At 44.5% G+C, this 19,457-nt stretch overlaps 1 protein-coding gene across 6 annotated transcripts in view; it reads left to right on the top strand.

Annotated features, from left to right (window-relative positions):
* The window catches only part of LOC137382821 (apoptosis-inducing factor 3), a 143,714-nt gene extending 124,636 nt beyond the window's left edge, over window positions 1–19,078 (top strand). For 5 of the 6 annotated variants that reach the window (XM_068055298.1, XM_068055300.1, XM_068055301.1 and 2 more), the window contains 4 exons: window positions 1,720–1,795; window positions 4,874–4,912; window positions 10,567–10,671; window positions 18,253–19,078. In XM_068055298.1, the coding sequence (XP_067911399.1) occupies window positions 1,720–1,795; window positions 4,874–4,912; window positions 10,567–10,671; window positions 18,253–18,292 (260 nt within the window). In that variant the 3' untranslated portion in view covers window positions 18,293–19,078. The remainder of the gene's footprint in view (window positions 1–1,719; window positions 1,796–4,873; window positions 4,913–10,566; window positions 10,672–18,252) is intronic. The other variant, XM_068055299.1, reaches the window with a different exon arrangement.
* Window positions 19,079–19,457: the final 379 nt, after the last annotated feature.

Below are 19,457 nucleotides of genomic sequence, written 5' to 3'. Positions count from 1 at the left end.
GGGGATATTCACTGATGATTGTACGATGTTCAGCACCATTCGCAATTTCTCAAATACTGAAGCCATCCGTGTCCATATGCAGCAAGACCTGGACAACATTCAGGATTGGGCTGATAAGCAGCAGGTAACATTCACGCCACACAAATGCCAGACTATGACTATCTCAAACAAGACAGAATCTAACCATCTCCCCTTGACATTCAATGGCATTACCATTGCTGAATACCCTATCAACATCCTGGGGGTTACCATTGACCAGAAACTGAACTGGACCAGCCACATAAATACAATGACTCCAAGAGCAGGTCAGAGGTTAGGAATTCTGCAGCGATTAACCCACCTTCTGACTCCCCAAAGCCTGTCTACCATCTACAAGGCACAACTCAGGAGTGTGATGGAATACTCTCCACTTGCCTGCATGAGTGCAGCTGCTTCATCAATGCCTTCCCTCCAACATAAGGTCAAAAGTGGGATGTTCGCTGGTGATTGCACATTGTTCAGTTCCATTCACAACTTTTTAAATACTGAAGCAGTCCGTGCCCGCATGCAGCAAGACCTGGACAACATTCAGGTTTGGACTGATAGGTGGCAAGTTACATTCACACCACACAAATTCCAGGCAATGGCCATCTCTAACAAGAGTCTCAGCACCCACCTTAACATCTCTGAATTCCTCTATCATCAACATCCTGGGGGTCACCATTGATGAGATTAACAACATAAGTACTGTAGCTACAAGAACAGGTCAGAGGGTGGGAATTCTGTGGTGAGCAACTCACCTCCTGATTCCCCAAAGCCTGTCCACCATCTACAAGGCACAAGTCAGGAGTGTGATGGAATACTCTCCACTTGCCTGGACGAGTGCAGCTCGAATAACACTCAAGAAGCTCGACACCATCCAGGACAAAGCAGCCCGTTTGATTGGAACCCCATTTACCACCTTCAACATTCACTCCCTTCACCACCGGCATACAGTGGCAACAGTGTGTACCATCTACAAGATGCACTGTATCAACCCATCAAGGTTTCTTCGACAGCACCTTCCAAACCCATGACCTCTACCACCAGAAGGACAAGGGCAGCAGGTGCATGGGAACACTACCAACTCCAGGTTCCCCTTCAAGTCACACACCATTCTGACTTGGAAATATATTGTCATTCCCTCATCATCGCTCTGTGAAAATCCTATAACACCCTCCCTAACAGTACCTTTAGGGAGTACTTTCACCTTATGCACAGCAGCAGTTCACCGTCACCTTCTCGAGGGCAATTACGGAAGGGCAATAAATGCTGACCTTGCCAGCGACATCCATATCCCATGAATGAATATTTAAAAAAAGGTATGGAAATAAGTTTTACGGCTAGTGAGTACTGTTTGGATTGGAGAAGGCGAGGAAGGGGTACATATCCGATGTCAGTGCTGCGTCCATTTTTAATTTGGGGATAAGAAAGCGGAGGGTTCAACAAGAAAGATCATAAAGGATGTCAGGAGGAGACAGATAGGTTAACGGAATGGGTAGACATTTGGCAGATACAATTCAATGTGGCGCAGAATGAGGTAATGCATTTTGAGAGGAAAAGCAAGAGCTCATTAAACTATTACCAAATCAGTCAGTTTCCTCAGTGATTGATGAACATGGCGAATAACAGTGTCCTTTATCAACATATCTCTTAATTTCTCTGATATATAAAAAACTTTCAATTTATTGGTTCTTGCAGGTCATGGGGAAGGGTTCGATGATGTCATCATCCAGGGGGACCTGGACGAGCGGAAGTTTGTGGCTTTCTACACCAAGTAGGTGCTTCTCATATTTGGCAGCCATTTCCCATTGGGTTGTACTGACCAAGAATTCTCAATCCTAGTGTAAATGTAGAGTGAGGTTACAGCACTGAACTATTCTGACCATATGGTGATAGGAGAAATGTCACAAGACCTGGGTGGCAGAATGGGATAGCCATATTGGCCCACCAGCAATATACCAGGAAGTGGGAAGACACAGCCTCATGCTTGCAATTCCACATATGGTGAATTCCTGATTGCAGGCAGGGCATTAGCTGGGAGAGGCAGTACAAAGTCTCTGTATCCACACCCATTCTCCCCACCCTCCCCTCCTCGCCCAAGAGGAAAAAACAAAGAAATCAATGGCTTTTGCATAGCTCTCGGTAGCTGTTAGCAGAGGGTGCAGGAAATCGCTTGAGAATGGCAAGCGATTCTATGAGTAGTAAACATTAAAACTTGTGTCTCAAATCACTCTGACACTCTACAGTACAGATTGGGAAATATCAGATTGTTGTCCAGAGCTTGTAGACTTGACTCATTCTGAACAATTTGCCATCCATTTGATACCTGGAGTTCAGTGTCTCTTGCCACGTCCTGGTCGTGTGGGCACAATCCTATAAATCAAGTCCAACTCATTCAACTAGAACACCTGAAACCCTGGCCCACGGCCCTTGACAGGACCTACTAAATAGTTTCTGTGATGAACAAGCTAAGTTTTAGCGCATTTTTGCACTTGTCGAGGAGCACTTGACGGGACAGCAGAGAAGGAGATTTACACTGTATTGTGCCCTCGCTGTATCTGAAATAAGAACAGAAATTCTGGAAATACAGAGTAGGTTGGTCATATTCTGTCGAGGCACTAATAACAGGTGTAAGTATTAAAGCATTCCAGTCCCAAGCATTTACATCTTTTAAATTGGTGAGCACAAAAGTTAACCAAAAATACATACTTTAGGAATGATCATTTTTTATTTTTTGATGACAAACCCAACCTTTTGAAACTTGTGATATTCACTCTTAAGGTGCCCCTTCCCAGACTGGACCACTGTACATTTTCACCACTGGGGTTGCGGGGGTAGCTCTACTTTTTCCCTTTTATATCTCTCTCTCTCCTTAATATGTTTGGATTCTATTGTCACAAATAACTGATAAATAGACCTAAAACTGGTTTATTTTAAATGAATGGGAATGATGTCGTCAGTTCTATGTCCAGCTGACCAATGCTGTCACTCGACCCAGATTGCACAACAGTTCACAGTGACAATGGCCTTTCTCTAGTGGGCAATGTTGTGACCTCCCATTCTGTGGCCGATAGTTGAGGGCTGAGGATTATCTTTGAGAATGGTTTCAATTCATCGCTTTGTCACATAAAGTAAAGGTATCTTTAAGCTGCTAACTGTGGATAAGTTGAAAGGTCACTTACCAGTGAGTTTTAACCAACATTAGCTAGGGTGATTTTCCAATGTATGGTTGCAGAGCTGGAAAAATTTTCACTGAGCAAACATTGCATTTTCACTTGGACAACTTAATGCACTCATTTGAATATGAGACTTTCTACAATGAATGACCATTTTTATCCTCTATAACTGATGAGCAGCAGATGATAATTCTGCCCTTCAGTAATTATTCCATTTCAAAAGAATTATATTTTGATGATTCCACTGTGGAACAGAGGTGAGATTAGTGGGGGTTGGTGATGGCGGGTGAGAAATCTCTGATGATCCATTCAGTCTCTGATCTATGCTACCCCATGGACCTTTGACCTCAGCGATGTAGGAAACGTGGGCACAGAACATTCAAACACAGTATGGTTTCAAGTCCCCACAATCTGTTATATTTTTAATAATTTTGTTTTCTGCACCGTTGGCAACACCAATAAATAAAGCCTTGCCAGAAGGCGGCTCAGGACTTCCAGCAACTGGTAGCTCAGTCACATGCTTTAGCATTTTCCTAATGAAGATCATTTTGACTTTGGGTGATGATGTAAAACTGGTGATACCAGATCAGCTGCCCATTATACATCACTCCCATTCCTTGTTTCCCTCCCATGGTGTATTACCTCAGACTTCCTCCACATTAAATTTCAGCTCGCACCTACTTGTCTGCAGATTCCACTAACCTATCTGTCTTCCTGATTTCTTTATGGTCCTCCTCACTGTTTGCTAAACCACTTGTGTCATCAAAAAACGTCTAGCTTTCACCAATGCCAAATTTGTACTCAGAGCAAAAATGGACCCAACACTGAAGTACATCATTTCTGGCCTGTCTCCAATCTAAGCATCTCCCATTTACCCTAACCCTTTGTTTTCTGCCCAACAACCAACTTTCTACCCATGCCTCTACACTTCCTGTTTTACCATATGCCTGAAATTGTTAATTGTTCACCTACTCTCCCACAGACTATCAGACTTCCTACATTAACCCCTCCCTCCCCACCTGGCTACTGATCTGCCTTCTCATCAACAATCTGCTGGTCCTGCTATCCCCAACACCCAACCACCCACCAAACTAGTCCTTTAACTCTGGGTTCAACGGAAGCTCCCTAGTACCAATACCTTAGCGTCAGGAGTACGACAACAACAACGACAACCTGCATTTGTGTAGCACCATTAATGTGATCAATCACCTCACATTCATTATAAAGAGATGTTGTAGCCAAAAGGAAAGTTCAGTTAGCACTGTGTGTATTAACAGGCTCTGCTGCCTCACTCAGCATGCAGGCTGATTGTTGGCCATAAGGGGACAGTGCGCAGGAAGTTACTTTGTGCAATTCCTGTTTTGGGCATATGCCAAATATGGAGATCCCTTCTGTTTTCGGCACACATTTGAACAGGAAATTCCTGGGAAATAATGCACAGAAACTTCTTTGACACTGCCTCCTGAAGAGAAAAGCAGGGCAGTGGTTGGACTTTGATAATTCTGCTTGATAAATTATAGTGAGAGGTCCTTTATCATCCACAGGCCCAAGCATGAAGAACCCCTCTAAAGCTTTGTACTGACATGTTTGATTCTGTTTAAAATAAATGTTTCTTTTTCTATGAAATAGTGTTTATGTGTGTCCAGTGTTAAAACTTAAATTATTTTACAATTTAGGAAAGCCACTGGAATGAACAACTGCATACAGACCTGGAGGTAATACCAGAGTATGTGGTGCAAACCACCTCCACAACAGTTTCTCTCTGTCTTTCTCCCAATCACAGTGCTGACAGCCACCCCTACTGACACATGCACTGCCCAGTTTAACCTCTTCTCTACCTACTGTTGGCCACCCACTCAGTTCAGCCCAAGTGCCTTCCAATACCAGTAGATAAGCAATTTCCTCTTCAGCTGAGTTCAAGGTCAGCTGAGTGTCAATTATCGGGGGAAAGCTGATGACACCATTCATGTTACTCTGATCACAATATTATTACTTGTTAGACCAGTTAGAAAGGAAGATTTTGCATTTACATAACCTCAGGATGTCCCAAAGCACTTCACAGCCAATGAAGTACTTTTGAAGTATAGTCACTGTTGTAAAGGAGGGAAATGCAGCAGCCAATTTGCACACAGCAAGGTCTCACAAAAAGCAATGTGATAATGGTCAGGTAATCTGTTTATAGTGATGTTAGTTCAGGGATGAATGTTGGCCAGGACACCATGAGAACTGAACTTCCTTGTTGTTCTTTGAAAAGTGCCCTGGAATCTTTTACATTCACCTGAGAGGGCAAACAGGGGTTAATAAAGTCTTACCTGAAAGACAGCACCTCTGACAGTGCAGCACTCCCTCAGTTCTGCATTGGAGTTCTAGCCTAGATTATCTACTTATGGCTGTGGAGTGGGACTTGAACCCAGAAACTTCTGATTCAGAAATGAGAGTGTTCCCACTGACAAATGCATGAAACTGAGGCAGGAACGAGCACTCAGCAAACAAGAGCCCAGCTGAGTTCCCTCCAATTTAATTCAGAGATTGTGCACTCCTCTGTGCCCCAGTTTTCTATACCTTCTGTACGCAGGAGATACAATAGCTTCAGGCACAGAAAGCAGAAGATTTTTCTCATTGATTTTTGGGATGGAACTAAAGATTTATGGGAAGGCAGGGTGTGGGAATGTTTCCCAGACTCCCTCCCCCCAGTTTGAAGGGTGGCCCCAGATACTGCCAGTTTCCTGGCAAGCCTGGTCCCATATTCTCCAGAAGTTGAGGTGACAAAGATGGGAATGGCTCTCCCACTTCTTTTATATTGAGCCTTCAGTGAAGCTCGAGAAATCCCAGGGCAGCATAGAGGGAGCAGGAGGCCTAAAGGGAACATCTCTGCTCCCCTTTTGTTGAACTGTCCATCTGGGGAATGGGTGTTTATGGGAGGAAAAATCTGGAAAATCGCTGCAGTTGAGTTATAGGAGGATGGAAGCAGACTTATATCACTAGAAGAATGCAGGTCTAAGTGCACCACACTTGGTGTACTGTGCACAGTTCTGGTCTCCATATTACGTAAAGGATATAGAAACACTAGAGAAAAGATTTACAAGATGATATCAGAAGCGAGAGGCTATAACTATCAGGAATATCAGGAACAGACAGGAGTTCTTTCCTCTGGAAAAGAGAAGGCTGAGATGTGACCTGATAGAGGTCTTTAAAATGTTGAAGGGGTTTGATACAGTAGATGTAGAGAAGCCGGTTCCATCTTTGGGGGAGTCCAAAAATAGGGGCCACAAGTATGAGATAGTCACCGATAAATCCAATATGGAATTCAGGAGAAATTTTTTTATACAGAGAGTGGTTAGATTGTGGAACTTGCCATCACAAGGAGCAGTTGAGGTGAACAGCATAGATGCCTTTAAGGGTAAACTAGATAAACACATTAGGGAGAAAGGAATAGAAGGATATACTGATAGGGTCAGATGAAGTAGGGTGGGAGGAGGCTAATTTGGAGTATAAATGCTAGCACAGACCAGTTGGGCCGATTGACCTGTTTCTGTGCTGTAAATTCTATGTAATTCTGTGCACAAAATTATAGAAGCACAGGGTCACGGGAGGTGAATTTACAAAGGGGATGGCCTGCTTGTCCGCTGTAATATCTGTGGAAAAGATGCAAAAACCCTGGGAAAGTGGCGCCTGGCCAGACAAGCAGAAGATGCCCAGCAGAAATTAACCCCTTGGACCATAGAACCATAGAAAAGTTATGGCACAGAAGGAGGCCATTCAGCCCATCGTGTCTGCAGCGGCTGAAAAAAGTAGCCACCCAATCTAATCCCACCTTCCAGCACGTAGTCCGTAGCCTTGCAGGTTACAACACTTCAGGTGCAGGTCCAGGTACATTTTAAATGAGTTGAGGGTTTCTGCCTCCACCACCGATCCGGGCAGTGAATTCCAGATACCCACCAACCACTGGGTGAAAAAGGTTTTCCTCATGTCCCCTCTAATCCTTCTACCAATCACCTTAAACCTGTGCCCCCTGGTAATGAATCTCTCCGCTAGGGGAAACAGGATCTTCCTGTCTACTCTATCTAGGCCCCTAATAATTTTGTACACCTCAATTAAGTCACCCCTCAGCCTCCTCTGTTCCAAGGAAAACAACCCTAGTCTATCCAATCTTTCCTCACAGCTGCAACTTTCAAGCCCTGGCAATGTTCTTGTAAATCTCCTTTCTACTCTCTCCAGAACAATTATGTCCTTCCTGTAATGTGGTGACCAGACTGTACGCAATACTCCAGCTGCAGCCTAACCAGTGCTTTATACAGTTCCAGCATTACATCCCTGATTTTGTATTCTATACCTCGGCCAATAAAGGGAAGCATTCCATATGCCTTCTTCACCACTTTATCTGCCTGTCCTGCCACCTTCAGGGACCTGTGGACATGTACTCCAAGGTCTCTCACTTCTTCTACCCCTCTCAATGTCCTCTCATTTATTGTGTGTTCCTTAGCTTTGTTTGCTCTCCCCGAATGCATTGCCCTCAAACTTCTCTGGATTGAATACCACTTGCCACTTTTCCGCCCACTCAACCAAACCATTGATATCATTCTGGAGTCTGCAGCCCTCCTCTCCACTATCAACTACACGTCCAATTTTTGTGTCATCTGCAAATTTCCCAAACATGCCTCCCAGACCCAAATCATTAATAAATACCACAAACAGCAAGGGACCCAACGCTGATCCCTGTGGAACACCACTGGAAACAGCTTTCCATTCACAAAAACATCTGTCGACCACTACCCTTTGTTTCCTGTCACTGAGCCAATTTTGGATCCAACTTGCCACTTTCCCGTGTATCCCATGGGCTTTCAGTCTGCCATGTGGGACCTTGTCAAGTGCCTTACTAAAATCCATGTAGAGCTATAGGGGTCTGGATATAGATGTATACTGTTCAGGAGAACGGTCTGGATAAATAAGATCATTTCAAGATAATTGACATAAGAACCAGATGGGAGAAGAGAATTTTTTAATGCAAAGAGTTGTCATGATTTAGAATGCACTGCCTGAAAGGGTGGTGGAAGCAGATTCAATAGTAACTTTCAAAAGGGAATTGGATAAATACTTGAATGGGAAAAAAATTGCAGGGCTATGGAGTGACAGCAAGTATAAATATAAATAGAGTTATAGCAGCACAAATATAGATTTCGTGGTACTGTTATATGGGGGGAGGAGAGAGAGGGTGGGAGCCTATGTATGTATAAAGATATAGGACCATGTGTGTAGATGCATAGAGCTAAAGAAGCATGGGGATACATATATAGAGTCATAGGAGAAGGTGTATATTGTATATATATAGTTAGTGAGCGAGAGAGAGAGAGTTATAGCAGCATGAATATAGATGCTTAGAGGTATAGGAGCTCGGGTACTGATACATAGAGGTATGGTGCACAGGTATGGAGGTATAGGGGCTAGGGTATAAAGGTATAGGAACACAGGTATTAATGTTTAGGGGTATAGGGACAGAGGTATTGATGTATAGGGACATGGGTATTAATGTTTAGGGGTATAGGGATACAGGTATTGATGTATGAAGGTATGGTGCACAGGTATTGATATAGAGAGGTGTAGGGGCATAGGTATTAATGTAAAAGTGTATAGGGACATGAGTATTGATGTATGGAGGTAAAGGGGAATGGGTATTGATGTATGGAGGTATGGGGCACCAGTGTATATGTGTAGATATTCATGTATTGGTAGCTTTTTGGAGATTACTTTACTTGATTTGCTATATGCATGCCATGATCTCCTGGCTTACAAACACATTACTCCATTGTAACTGAGCTTAGTGAATTATTAACTCCCTCACCCAGCTGCCTGTGTGTGGCCAAGTACACTGGCAGTGAAGCGGTTAAACAGCTTTGTCTTGGAATTATAAAACCAGCAATGAAAATTGAACTGATCTCCAAATCCTTGATTTCCCTGATCGCTGCTGCCCAGTAGAAAAGACTCACTGCTTCACAATAGTTGGTACTCTGGAGTCAATGGCTGCACAGCTCAATGTTCCTTCGGGGTCTGGCAGTCTGCTATATTCTGTACATAACACTCTCCAGCATATGTATTGTTCTGTAGCACACTCTTTAGAACATAAACTCTAGAGTGAGAAAAGACCATTAGGCCTCCCAAGCCCATTTGGAGGCTCCGCGTCTGAATATAGAAACATAGAGGGTCAATTTAACCTACCCTGCCCAGCGGGAAACTGATGGGATCAGAATGACGTCCCGCTTTACAGCTCAAACCCATTTGACTATCCAGAGAAGTCTCCTGTCAGTTGTAAAACTGGCGATGCAGATCTGCACCTGTTATAGGAATATCGGAACATTAGGAACTTTACAGGCCATTCAGTCCCTCAAGATTGCTCTACCATTCAATTAGATCAAGGCTGATCTGTACCTCAGCTCCACCTTTGCTTCATATCCCTTGATACCCTTACCTAATAAAAATCAATTGACCTCAGTTTATTAAAGCTTAAATTTGGTTAATTGGGTTTACCTGATTTATCCTTTGATGGGCTGAGCAGCAACACTGCTGTACCAACAAGTGATGCACACTCAGTAGCAACTATTATTATTCTGATTGCCTCTAATCAGTGAGTACCCACCACACATACGAGACTGTGAGAGTAACACTGCTTCAGTTTACGGCAAAAATGATTCTGCAGCGATGCCTTGGGTGCTGGTCTGTGGGAGCGGAAATTCTATAACTGCAAACTTATAGAAACTGGGAGCTTGAGGCTGATTCCCAGTGGCAATGACTCCAGATGTTTAAGCACTGTCTCCTATTCTTTGCCAACAATTAGCCCTCAGCACTCTTGGATCTGGCTGTGCATCCAACTGACTACAAAAAGGTCACAATAAAAATAAACATCAGTGTAATAGTGATATCTGCCTCTAGGTGTCTCTAGTATGATTAATAAATGTCAGATATATGTTACTGAGCACATCTAAGGACACAACCTTCCTGATTGTTTGAATAGCAAACTTCTGGAAATCAGACACTGGTGTCTCATCAGATTTACAGTTTCAGAATCCTAAATTTAACCATTTCCCTCAGGGACAAAGGCCGAACTTTATGAGTTCACTTTCAGCTAGACGAAATTCAAATTGAGGGCTCACCAACTCTGCCGCAAAAAAATCTCTGCTGCTTTGATCTTTTCTCTCCTTTAAAGTAGATCGATGTAGATGGAACTCCTTGCATAGATAACTGCTGGTGGCTCTTGGTGTTTCCTCTTTAGCCGTATCTTTGATCTTTCCTCTAACTAATGCACCCCAAGATTCTGAAAAATAAAATGTTTATTATCAAAAGAACAATATCTTAATTTCGTGTTCATGTTCTCCAGGAGTGATGAGGTAATTGCTGTGTCGAGCATGAACTATGACCCCATTGTGTCCAAAGTAGCAGAGGTCATGGCAACTGGAAGGACAATCAAGAAGAGGGACGTTGAGTAAGTGCTATTATTGGGTTGCTGGGTGTGTGGGGTGGGAGTACATAAAGGGAGATGTTGCCTTCACCGCAGATTGTGATATGTTCAGGGAACTTCAGTAATATCAGGAAGCACACGTGAACACAACTAGTTTAATTAGGGTGACCACCCTTCCCATTTGAACCAGCTAAAAATGAGCCAGGCTGCCCTACAGTTTAACACAGGTCAGCAAGAGATCAATCATCAGTTTTTTTGTTGGCTTGTTAAAAAACAAAGGAAAAAAACCAAAACATTTCAATCATTCTTCATTCTGAGCACCCGCCACAATACTGGGATAGATTAGCACATTAGTATGACTGCCTGTGAGAAATCACATTAAGGGTAGACTCCGTTTAAGGAAGAATCCTCCACCTCCATTTCTAAGCCCTGTTCCCAGATCGTCTCCTGTCTGAACTTGAACTTGGCAATACTTTATAATCTCAATTGTGACACACAAATCAAACGTACACCAATTTTAATTAATGCTTCAAGGAATTAATTTTTTTCCCACTTCCACCTCTAATGATGCATCCCTGGCCAAGAGAGAGAAAGCAGGTAACCTGGTCTGAGGGGTTTTCCAGTGTCACTCTTCCTTATTGTGGGATGTATATCATCTCCGCTTAGATTGACTAAGAGTGTTGTGGAGGAAATCTCCTGATTTCTTTCCCCTGAATTAGCCCTGGGGTTTTTAATCTGTTTTTTCCCATCTCCTCCAAGCGGGTTACATGATTCCTGGTGATTAGGGAGTGTCTGAATTGTGATCCATGAGGCACCATGACTGTATAGGGCAGGCTGGATGAACTAGTTAGTCTTTTCTAATCCAACAAATTTGTACGTCCATATCTTTGCCAATCTATAATGGGAAGGGTGAAATAACTAACTCACCACAAGAAGTGAAATTAGGCACATCAAACTGCCCACCTTACCCATTCCCAAATGAGAACATAGTCCTGGTTTTTATATAGTAGTATCCATGTAGCATATTACCTGCCCTCCCCATGCTTGCTGAACTCTCATGGCAATTATCTCAATTTGGAGATGGTCCCTAAGCATTAAGATTCTTCTGAGTTGTCTTACACAGCAGTGCTTCTTAAAACTTTTCATCCATGGACCATTAACGTAGGGCAAAAGACCCTGGAGGGCAAAAGGATCACCTACTGGTCCTACCCCACCCACTTTTGCTTGCCACTGCAAAAGAAATCATTAGAATTAGTGGGAAGAATGGCACTACTTTTGATGAGACTCCAATTAAGTGATGTCTGGTTCCAAACTGGAGAGCTTCAGTCTCAAGTTGGGCTCCACACTCAGCCAGTTCTCTTTGTTTTCAGCCCCAAGAGTGTTGAAAATCTGATCTCGCAGTTTTATGCTGTAATGGTAACATAAAACTTGCTTATAAAACCACATTGTTGTTGCTTGCGGCTATGATGATTCATGACACACGTGTGGGAGCCAATCTGGTTGTGTGGCATCATGCAAGTGGTGGGGATGAGTGTTCTGTGGCCTGTTCGTGCATATGACCTGGGCTGTGGCCTTGCTCATCGGTGACTTGCATATTTGACCAGCCCATGGACCACCTGGAGGACACTCATGCAGCACCAGTGATCTGCAGACCACACTTTAAGAACAACCATCATCCAGAGTATTGTTAAGGTGGTTTAGTTTTGAACAATCTCTGCACTAAACCCATTAACTACTGCAGGCATTGTCCAGTCACTCCCACTGCAACACCTGTCCCAGGAAGGCAGCAGACGATGGTTTACTGCAACAATGCAGAATGAATAAATATTGTTCCATTGGCCATATCTAGTGATCTTACAAACAGTACACATGGGACAACTTAAGTGGCTTAGCAGTTGTAATTAAGCAGTCTCACAAAGCTCACCTCAGGGTGTCTCTCTCTTTTCCTCTTTTTGCTGTCGATCTCAAGGATGTTTGTACATCATGGCCGGTAGGTAGTTGGCCGTTTTGTTCTTCAATGTAAGCCATTTACCGTTAAAATAAATATCGTCAATGTTGTCTCCTTGTTTGATTTCAATCACCTGAGGGGGTCGGAGAGGAATGTTCCAGATCATTTTGCCCTCTTATTGACCCTGGGCCTTTTTTTCTAGTGTTTTTTCTCTCCCAACAACAACCAACAGCAAATTGTGTTTATATAGCATCATTATCATAGTAAAAAAATCCCAAAGCATGACACAGGAACAAAATTTGACACCAAGCCACATAAGGAGATGTTAGGGCAGATTTGGTCAAAGAGGTAGGTTTTAAGGAGCATCTTAAAGGAGGAAAGAGAGGTAGAGAGGCAAAGAGAAATAGGAACGGAATTCAGAGCTTAGGCCTAGGCAGCTGAGGCACTGTTACCAATGGTGGAGCAATTAGAATAGGGGATGCTCAAGAGGCCAGAATGGGAGAAGCACAGAGATCTCAAAGAGTTTGAGGGCTGGAGGAGATTACTGAAATAGGAAGGGGTGAGGCGAAGGATAGATTTGATAACAAGGATGAGCTTTTTAAAGTTGAGGCATTTCTTAACCGGGAGCCAATGTAAGTCAGCGAGCACAGAGGTATTAGGTGAATGGGACTTGGCGTGAGTTAGGACATGGGCAGTAGAGTTTTGGATGGCCTCAAGTTTATGGAGGATAGAATGCAGGATGCTAGTCGAAAGTGCGCTAGAACGCTGTGGCTACAAGAGCAGGTCAGAGGGTGGGAATTCTGCAGCGAGTAACTCACCTCCAGACTCCCTAATGCCAGTCCACCATCTACAAGGCACAAGTCAGGAGTGTGATGGAATACTCTCCACTTGCCTGGATGGGTGCAGCTCCAACAACACTCAAGAAGCTCGACACCATCCAGGACAAAACAGCTCACTTGATTGGCACCCCATTCACGAACATTCACTCCCTCCAGCACCGACACAGTGGCAGCAGTGTGTACCATCTACAAAACACACTGCTGCAACTCACCAAGGCTCCTTTGAAAGCACCTTCCAAACTCGCGACCTCTACCAACCAGAAGGACAAAGGCAGCAGATGTATGGGAACACGACCAGCTGCAAGTTCCCCTCCAAGCCACACACCATCCTGACTTGGAACTATATTGCCGTTCCTTCACTGTCACTGGGTCAAAATCCTGGAACTCCCTTCCTAACAGCACTGTGGGTGGACCTATACCACAAGGACTTCAGCAGTTCAAGAAGGCAGTTCACCACCACCTTCTCAAAGGGCAATTAGGGATGGGCAATAAATGCTGGCATAGCCAGTGATGCCCACATCTCCTGAATGAATAAAAAAAGAGATATCAAGAAACGGCTGAAGGCACTGGATACTACAAAGGCTATGGGCCCTGACAACATTCCGGCAATAGTACTGTTACCTTGTGCTCCAGAACTAGCTGTGCACCTAGCCAAACTGTTCCAGTACAGCTACAACACTGGCATATACCTGACACTGTGGAATCTTGACCTGGTATGTCCTGTGCTCAAAAAGCAGAACAAATGAAACCAACCAATTACCGCCTGATCAGTCAACTCTCGATCATCAGCAAAGTGAGGGAATGGGTTGGCGATAGTGCTAGCAAGCGGCACTTGCTCAGCAATAACCTGCTCACTGAAGCTCAGTTTGGGTTCCACCAGGGCCACTCAGCTTCTGACCTCATTACAGCCTTGGTCCAAACATGGACAAAAGAGCTAAACTCAAGAGATGAGGTGAGAGTGACTGCCCTCAACATCAAGGCAGCATTTGACCAAGTATGGCATCAAGGGTCCTAGCAAAACTGGAGTCAATGGGAATCAGTAGGAAAATTCTCCGCTGGTTGGAGTCATATGTAGCACAAAGGAAGATGGTTGTGGTTGTTGGAGGTCGATTATCTCAGTCCCAGGAGATCACTGCAGGAGTTCCTCAGGGGAGTGTCCTAGGCCCAACCATCTTCAGCTGCTTCATCAATGACCTTCCCTCCATCATAAGGTCAGAAGTGGGGATGTTTGCTGATGATTGCACAATGTTCATCTCCATTCGTGACTCCTCAGATACTGAAGCAGTCCATGTAGAAATGCAGCAAGATCTGGACAATATCCAGGTTTGGGCTGATAAGTCGCAAGTAACTTTCACGCCACACAAGTGCCAGGGAATGACTATCTCAAAAACAGAAAATCTAACCATCTCCCCTTGATGTTCAATGGCATTACCATCGCTGAATCCCCCATTATCAACATCCTGAGGGTCACCATTGACCAGAAACTGAACTGGAGCAGCCGCATAAATGCTGTGGCTACAAGAGCAGGTCAGAGGGTGGGAATTCTGCAGTGAGTGACTCACCTCCTGTCTCCATCTACAAAGCACAAGTCAGGACTGTGATGGGATATTCTCCATTTGCCTGGATGGGTGCAGCTCCAACAACACTCAAGAAGCTCGACACCAACCAGGACTAAGCAGACTGCTTGACTGGCGCCCCGTCCACCACTTTCAACATTCACTCCCTCCACCACCGACGCACAGTGGCAGCAGTGTTCACCATCTACAAGATGCAGTGCAGCAACTAACCGAGGCTCCTTCGACAGCACCTTCCAAACCCGCGACCTCTACCACCTAGAAGGACAAGGGCAACAGATGCATGGGAACATCACCACCTGCAAGTTCCCCTCCAAGCCACACACCATCCTGACTTGGAACTTTTTTGCCGTTCCTTTACTGTTGCCGGGTCAAAATCCTGGAACTCCCTTCCTAACAGCACTGTGGGTGTACCTACACCCCAAGGACTGCAGCGGTTCAAGAAGGCAGCTCACCACCACCTTCGCGAGGGCAATTAGGGATGGGCAATAAATGCTGGCCTGGCCAGCAACGTCCACATTCCCCGAACGAATAAAAAAAAAGTCAATGTTCGAGGTAACAAAGGCATGGATGAGGGTTTCAGCAGGAGATGAGCTGTGGCAGGGGTAGAGATGGGCAATGTTATGGAGTTGGAAATTGACTGTCTTAGTGATTGTGCAAATATGGGGTCAGAAGCTTAGCTCAGGGTCAGAAATGACACCAAGGTTATGAACAGTCTAGTTTAGTCTCAGACAGTTGCCAGGGAGAGGGTTGGAGTCAGTGACTCGGGAACAGAGGTTGTAGCCAGGACCAAAGACAATATCTTTGATCTTCCAAATGTTTACTTAGAGGAAATTTCTTCTCATCCAGAACTGGGTGTCAAACAAGCAGTCTGACAATTTAGAGACAGTGTAATGTTGAGAGAGGTGGTGATGAGGTAGAGCTGGGTATCGTCAATGTACTTTTGGAAACTGAGGCTGGGGTTTTGGATGATGTCGCTGAGGGACAACACATACATGAGAAATAGGAAGGAGCCCAGGATAGTCCTTGGAGGAAACCAGACATAATGGTGTGGAGTGAGAAGAGAAGTCACTGCAGGTGGATTGTTAAGAATGGAATGAGATGAGCATAGTCCTATGCTGCTGGATAACAATGGAGAGTTGATGGAGGAGGGTGGTGTGGTCTACTGTGTCAAAGGTTGCAGACAGATTGAGAAGGACAAGGAGGAACAGTTCAGCTTTGTCACAGTCACATGGGATGCCATTTGTGACTTTGATAAGCACTGTTTCGGTACTGTGGCAGGGGCAGAAACCTGAGTGCAGGGAATCAAACATGGCGTTCTGGGAAAGATGGCACAGATTTAGGAGGTAACAGTATGTTCAAGGACTTTGGAGAGAAAAAGGAGGTTGGAGATGGAGTGGTATTTCGGAAGGTCAGTGGGGTCAAGGGTTTGTTTTTTGAGGAGAGGGATGATGACGACAGTTTTAAAGAAGAGGAATAGTATTCGAAGAGAGAGAACCATTAACAATATCAGCGAACATGGGGACAAGGAAGGGAAGCTGGGTGATCAGCAGTTTAGTGGGAACAGGGTCGACAAAATGAGCTTGGAGAAGGACATGTGGGGAGATAGGAGAGAAACTAGAGAAAGATGCAAGTTCAGAGCTCGGGAAGGATAGAAACATTATAGAAGATTACATGGCTGCTGCAGGGGAGGGGGGGTTAGGAAGTGCCTAGTCATGATGCTGCAGCCATCATGAGTGTGGGGCAGGTTTGATGGACCCATAGGTGTTTCCCTGCCTCTGATTTTCGTATATTTGTATATATTTTATGTGCACATAATCTTTGACAATATTTTCCCTTTCAAGTACATTTGCTTAGGGTGTCAGTGTTGGGTTTCTTTTGGCTGGACAGTTCATCTTTTCAACTGATTGTTCATTTTGAAGAGTTTTATTGTATCTGGTTTTCTCTTTTTTTGTTGTTTGTTGTCTGATTTCTAGCAGACATTGTTGCTTTAGGATTGAAGGGTTCACACTGAAATATCAGAACTGGACCAGTTTGAACTGTTGCTGCAGCAACAAAACCCACCAGGACCTGAAAGTAAGGTTCAGGGTCTTCTGCCAGGAGAAAGGCCAGCACTCTAGTGAATGTTCCCAACCCCAAACCAGATGAATAACAAGGCTATGCAGCACTTAAAAGAAAAAATTTTCCTTATTACGATTGTTTAAAAAAATTATTTTCCTAAACCAGGGCCTGGTCCCAGGCTCTCTGCCCAATAAATGGAGAATGATAACCCATTGGGTCAGTCACTCTGGCCTAAGACCTGGTCACTATAGCTAGTTTATTGTTTCAAAACAGGTGAGTCAAGGGGGACAGGTTCTCTCTGACCCCTGATTATTCCTCACACCCTCAGTTTTCATGTCATTTACTGTGCAGCAGGCGGGTTCTGAGCAAGAGCCAGGCACCTCCCCATGAACCAGGGCCACATGCCTCCTGGTGACAGGTTTAGAACAGAAGAAGTCGGGGGGTAGAGAACAGATTACAATCTAAACCACCTTCCCTCAGCCACAGTTGAAGTGCAGCACATGGGAATCAAAAGAAAATTAGTAGGTAGGGAGGGTAGTCTGTCAATTTATAAAAGAAAAATGAAAGACCTGCATTTATATAGCACTTTTCATGACCTCCTGTCCTCCCAATGGGGTTTACAGCTAATGAAGTACTTTGAATTGTTATCACTGTTCTAACATAGAAAACTCAGCAGCCAATTTATGCACAGCAAGCTTCCACAAACAGCAATGTGAAACTGACCAGACTAATCTGTTTTAGTGATGTTGGTTGAAGGATAAATATTGGCTAAGACACCAAGGAGAACTCCCACGCACTTCTTCAGATAGTGCCATGGAGTCTTTTACGTCCACTTGAGAAGTGAGACAGGCCATGTCTTTTCCATCTCAGCTGAAAGACAGCACCTCTGACAGTGCAGCACTCCTTGAGTCATGCAGTGGAGTATCAGCCTAGATTATGTGCTCATGTCTTTGGAATGGGGCTTAAACCCACAAGTTCCTGACACAGAGGTGAGAGTGCTACAACCTGAGCCACAGCTGACACCAGCCATTCATAGAATCTCAGCCAAGTCATTATTCGTTCCTGAGCCCTGTTGCACTGCAGAGTATCCTATGTATTAGCTTTGATTGGATTTAAGACAGTGACTGGATGGCTACACTGGGCAAGGCTTACAATGACCTGTGTTTTTTTTTCTGTCTTTCAGGACGGGCGACATGTCCTGGCTCTTTGGCAAAGGTACATAGTGGAGGCTGCCGGTGGGCGCTGGGCCATGGGCATAGCCGCGGTTCAGAGCAGATCTCAGCGGCTCAGTCGGGCAGTCCTTTCCGAGGCACAAGGTCACCGGCAGTAGGTCCTGCTGAGGGGGATGGTGGGGCAGGATGGGGGGGGGAGGGGTTGGTGCCGTGCAATTTAGTACAACGTGGCAATCCCCTCGGCAGCTGCTGCCATGCGACTGAAGGCGCTTGGCTCCCATTTTAAATGGCAGGAATGCCCTCAGTGAGCGGAGACTCCGCCTCGCAGCTCCTTGTAGTTTCACTGCACGCGAGGCCCCAAAAAATATGTACCTTTCAGTTGGAGGAAAGTGAAGCAGCTCATTACGCAAATGTGCCAACCAAAGTGAAGGAAAACAGGCCTTCTAACCAGTGCTCTTACCAACGCACACCACCCAATCCTGGATGCCACACCTGCTGCACGTTTCACCCTGCCAGCGTACCGACATTAACGATTGACTCCGGGCATCACCCTGTGTCTCACATTATCGTCAATGAGACTTATTATTGAAACTGTGGCTCATAGTTTTGAGGGAGGGGTGGTCACAGAATGAGCCAGACAAAACTCTTACATCGATCAGCTAAAAAGGCTGGTGTGGCTTCTGTTCAACCTGTTAAGCAATAATGAGAACATGTACTTTTTCAAAAAGAAAATCCTGCCTGTGGTTCTTTCAGATGACTGTTTTGTCACTTTGGCTGTACCTGTGGTGGTCCTTAATGCATGTTTCAGCATCTGATACAATAAAGAGGATTGGCCAAGGCAGGGATAATCTGTGATTTTGTAATCATTTAAAATCTATGCAATTCCCCTGAATATTTGGATTTCTGTTAAAATTAAAGAGCTTGCACCTTTTATGACATCGCAAAACACTTTACAGCCAATGAAGTGTACTTAGTATTATCATGTAGGAAACACAGTAGCCAATTTGTACACAGCAAGATCCCACAAACAGTAATGCGATATAATGACCAGATAATCTGGTTTAGGCAGTGACTGAGGACAAATCAGGGCTCTGTTTAACATCTCTATCAGTGCAGCACTCCCTCAGTTCTGTAGTGGAACATCAGCCTGAAATATATGTTCAAGTCTGTGGAGAATGATCTTGAAGCTACAGATGAAACCTAAGTTAATTGGAAG

The sequence above is a fragment of the Heterodontus francisci genome, chromosome 23 (genome assembly GCF_036365525.1).
Source record: "Heterodontus francisci isolate sHetFra1 chromosome 23, sHetFra1.hap1, whole genome shotgun sequence".
Taxonomy (NCBI): domain Eukaryota; kingdom Metazoa; phylum Chordata; class Chondrichthyes; order Heterodontiformes; family Heterodontidae; genus Heterodontus; species Heterodontus francisci.
This window is presented reverse-complemented; position numbering and strand designations above follow the sequence as displayed.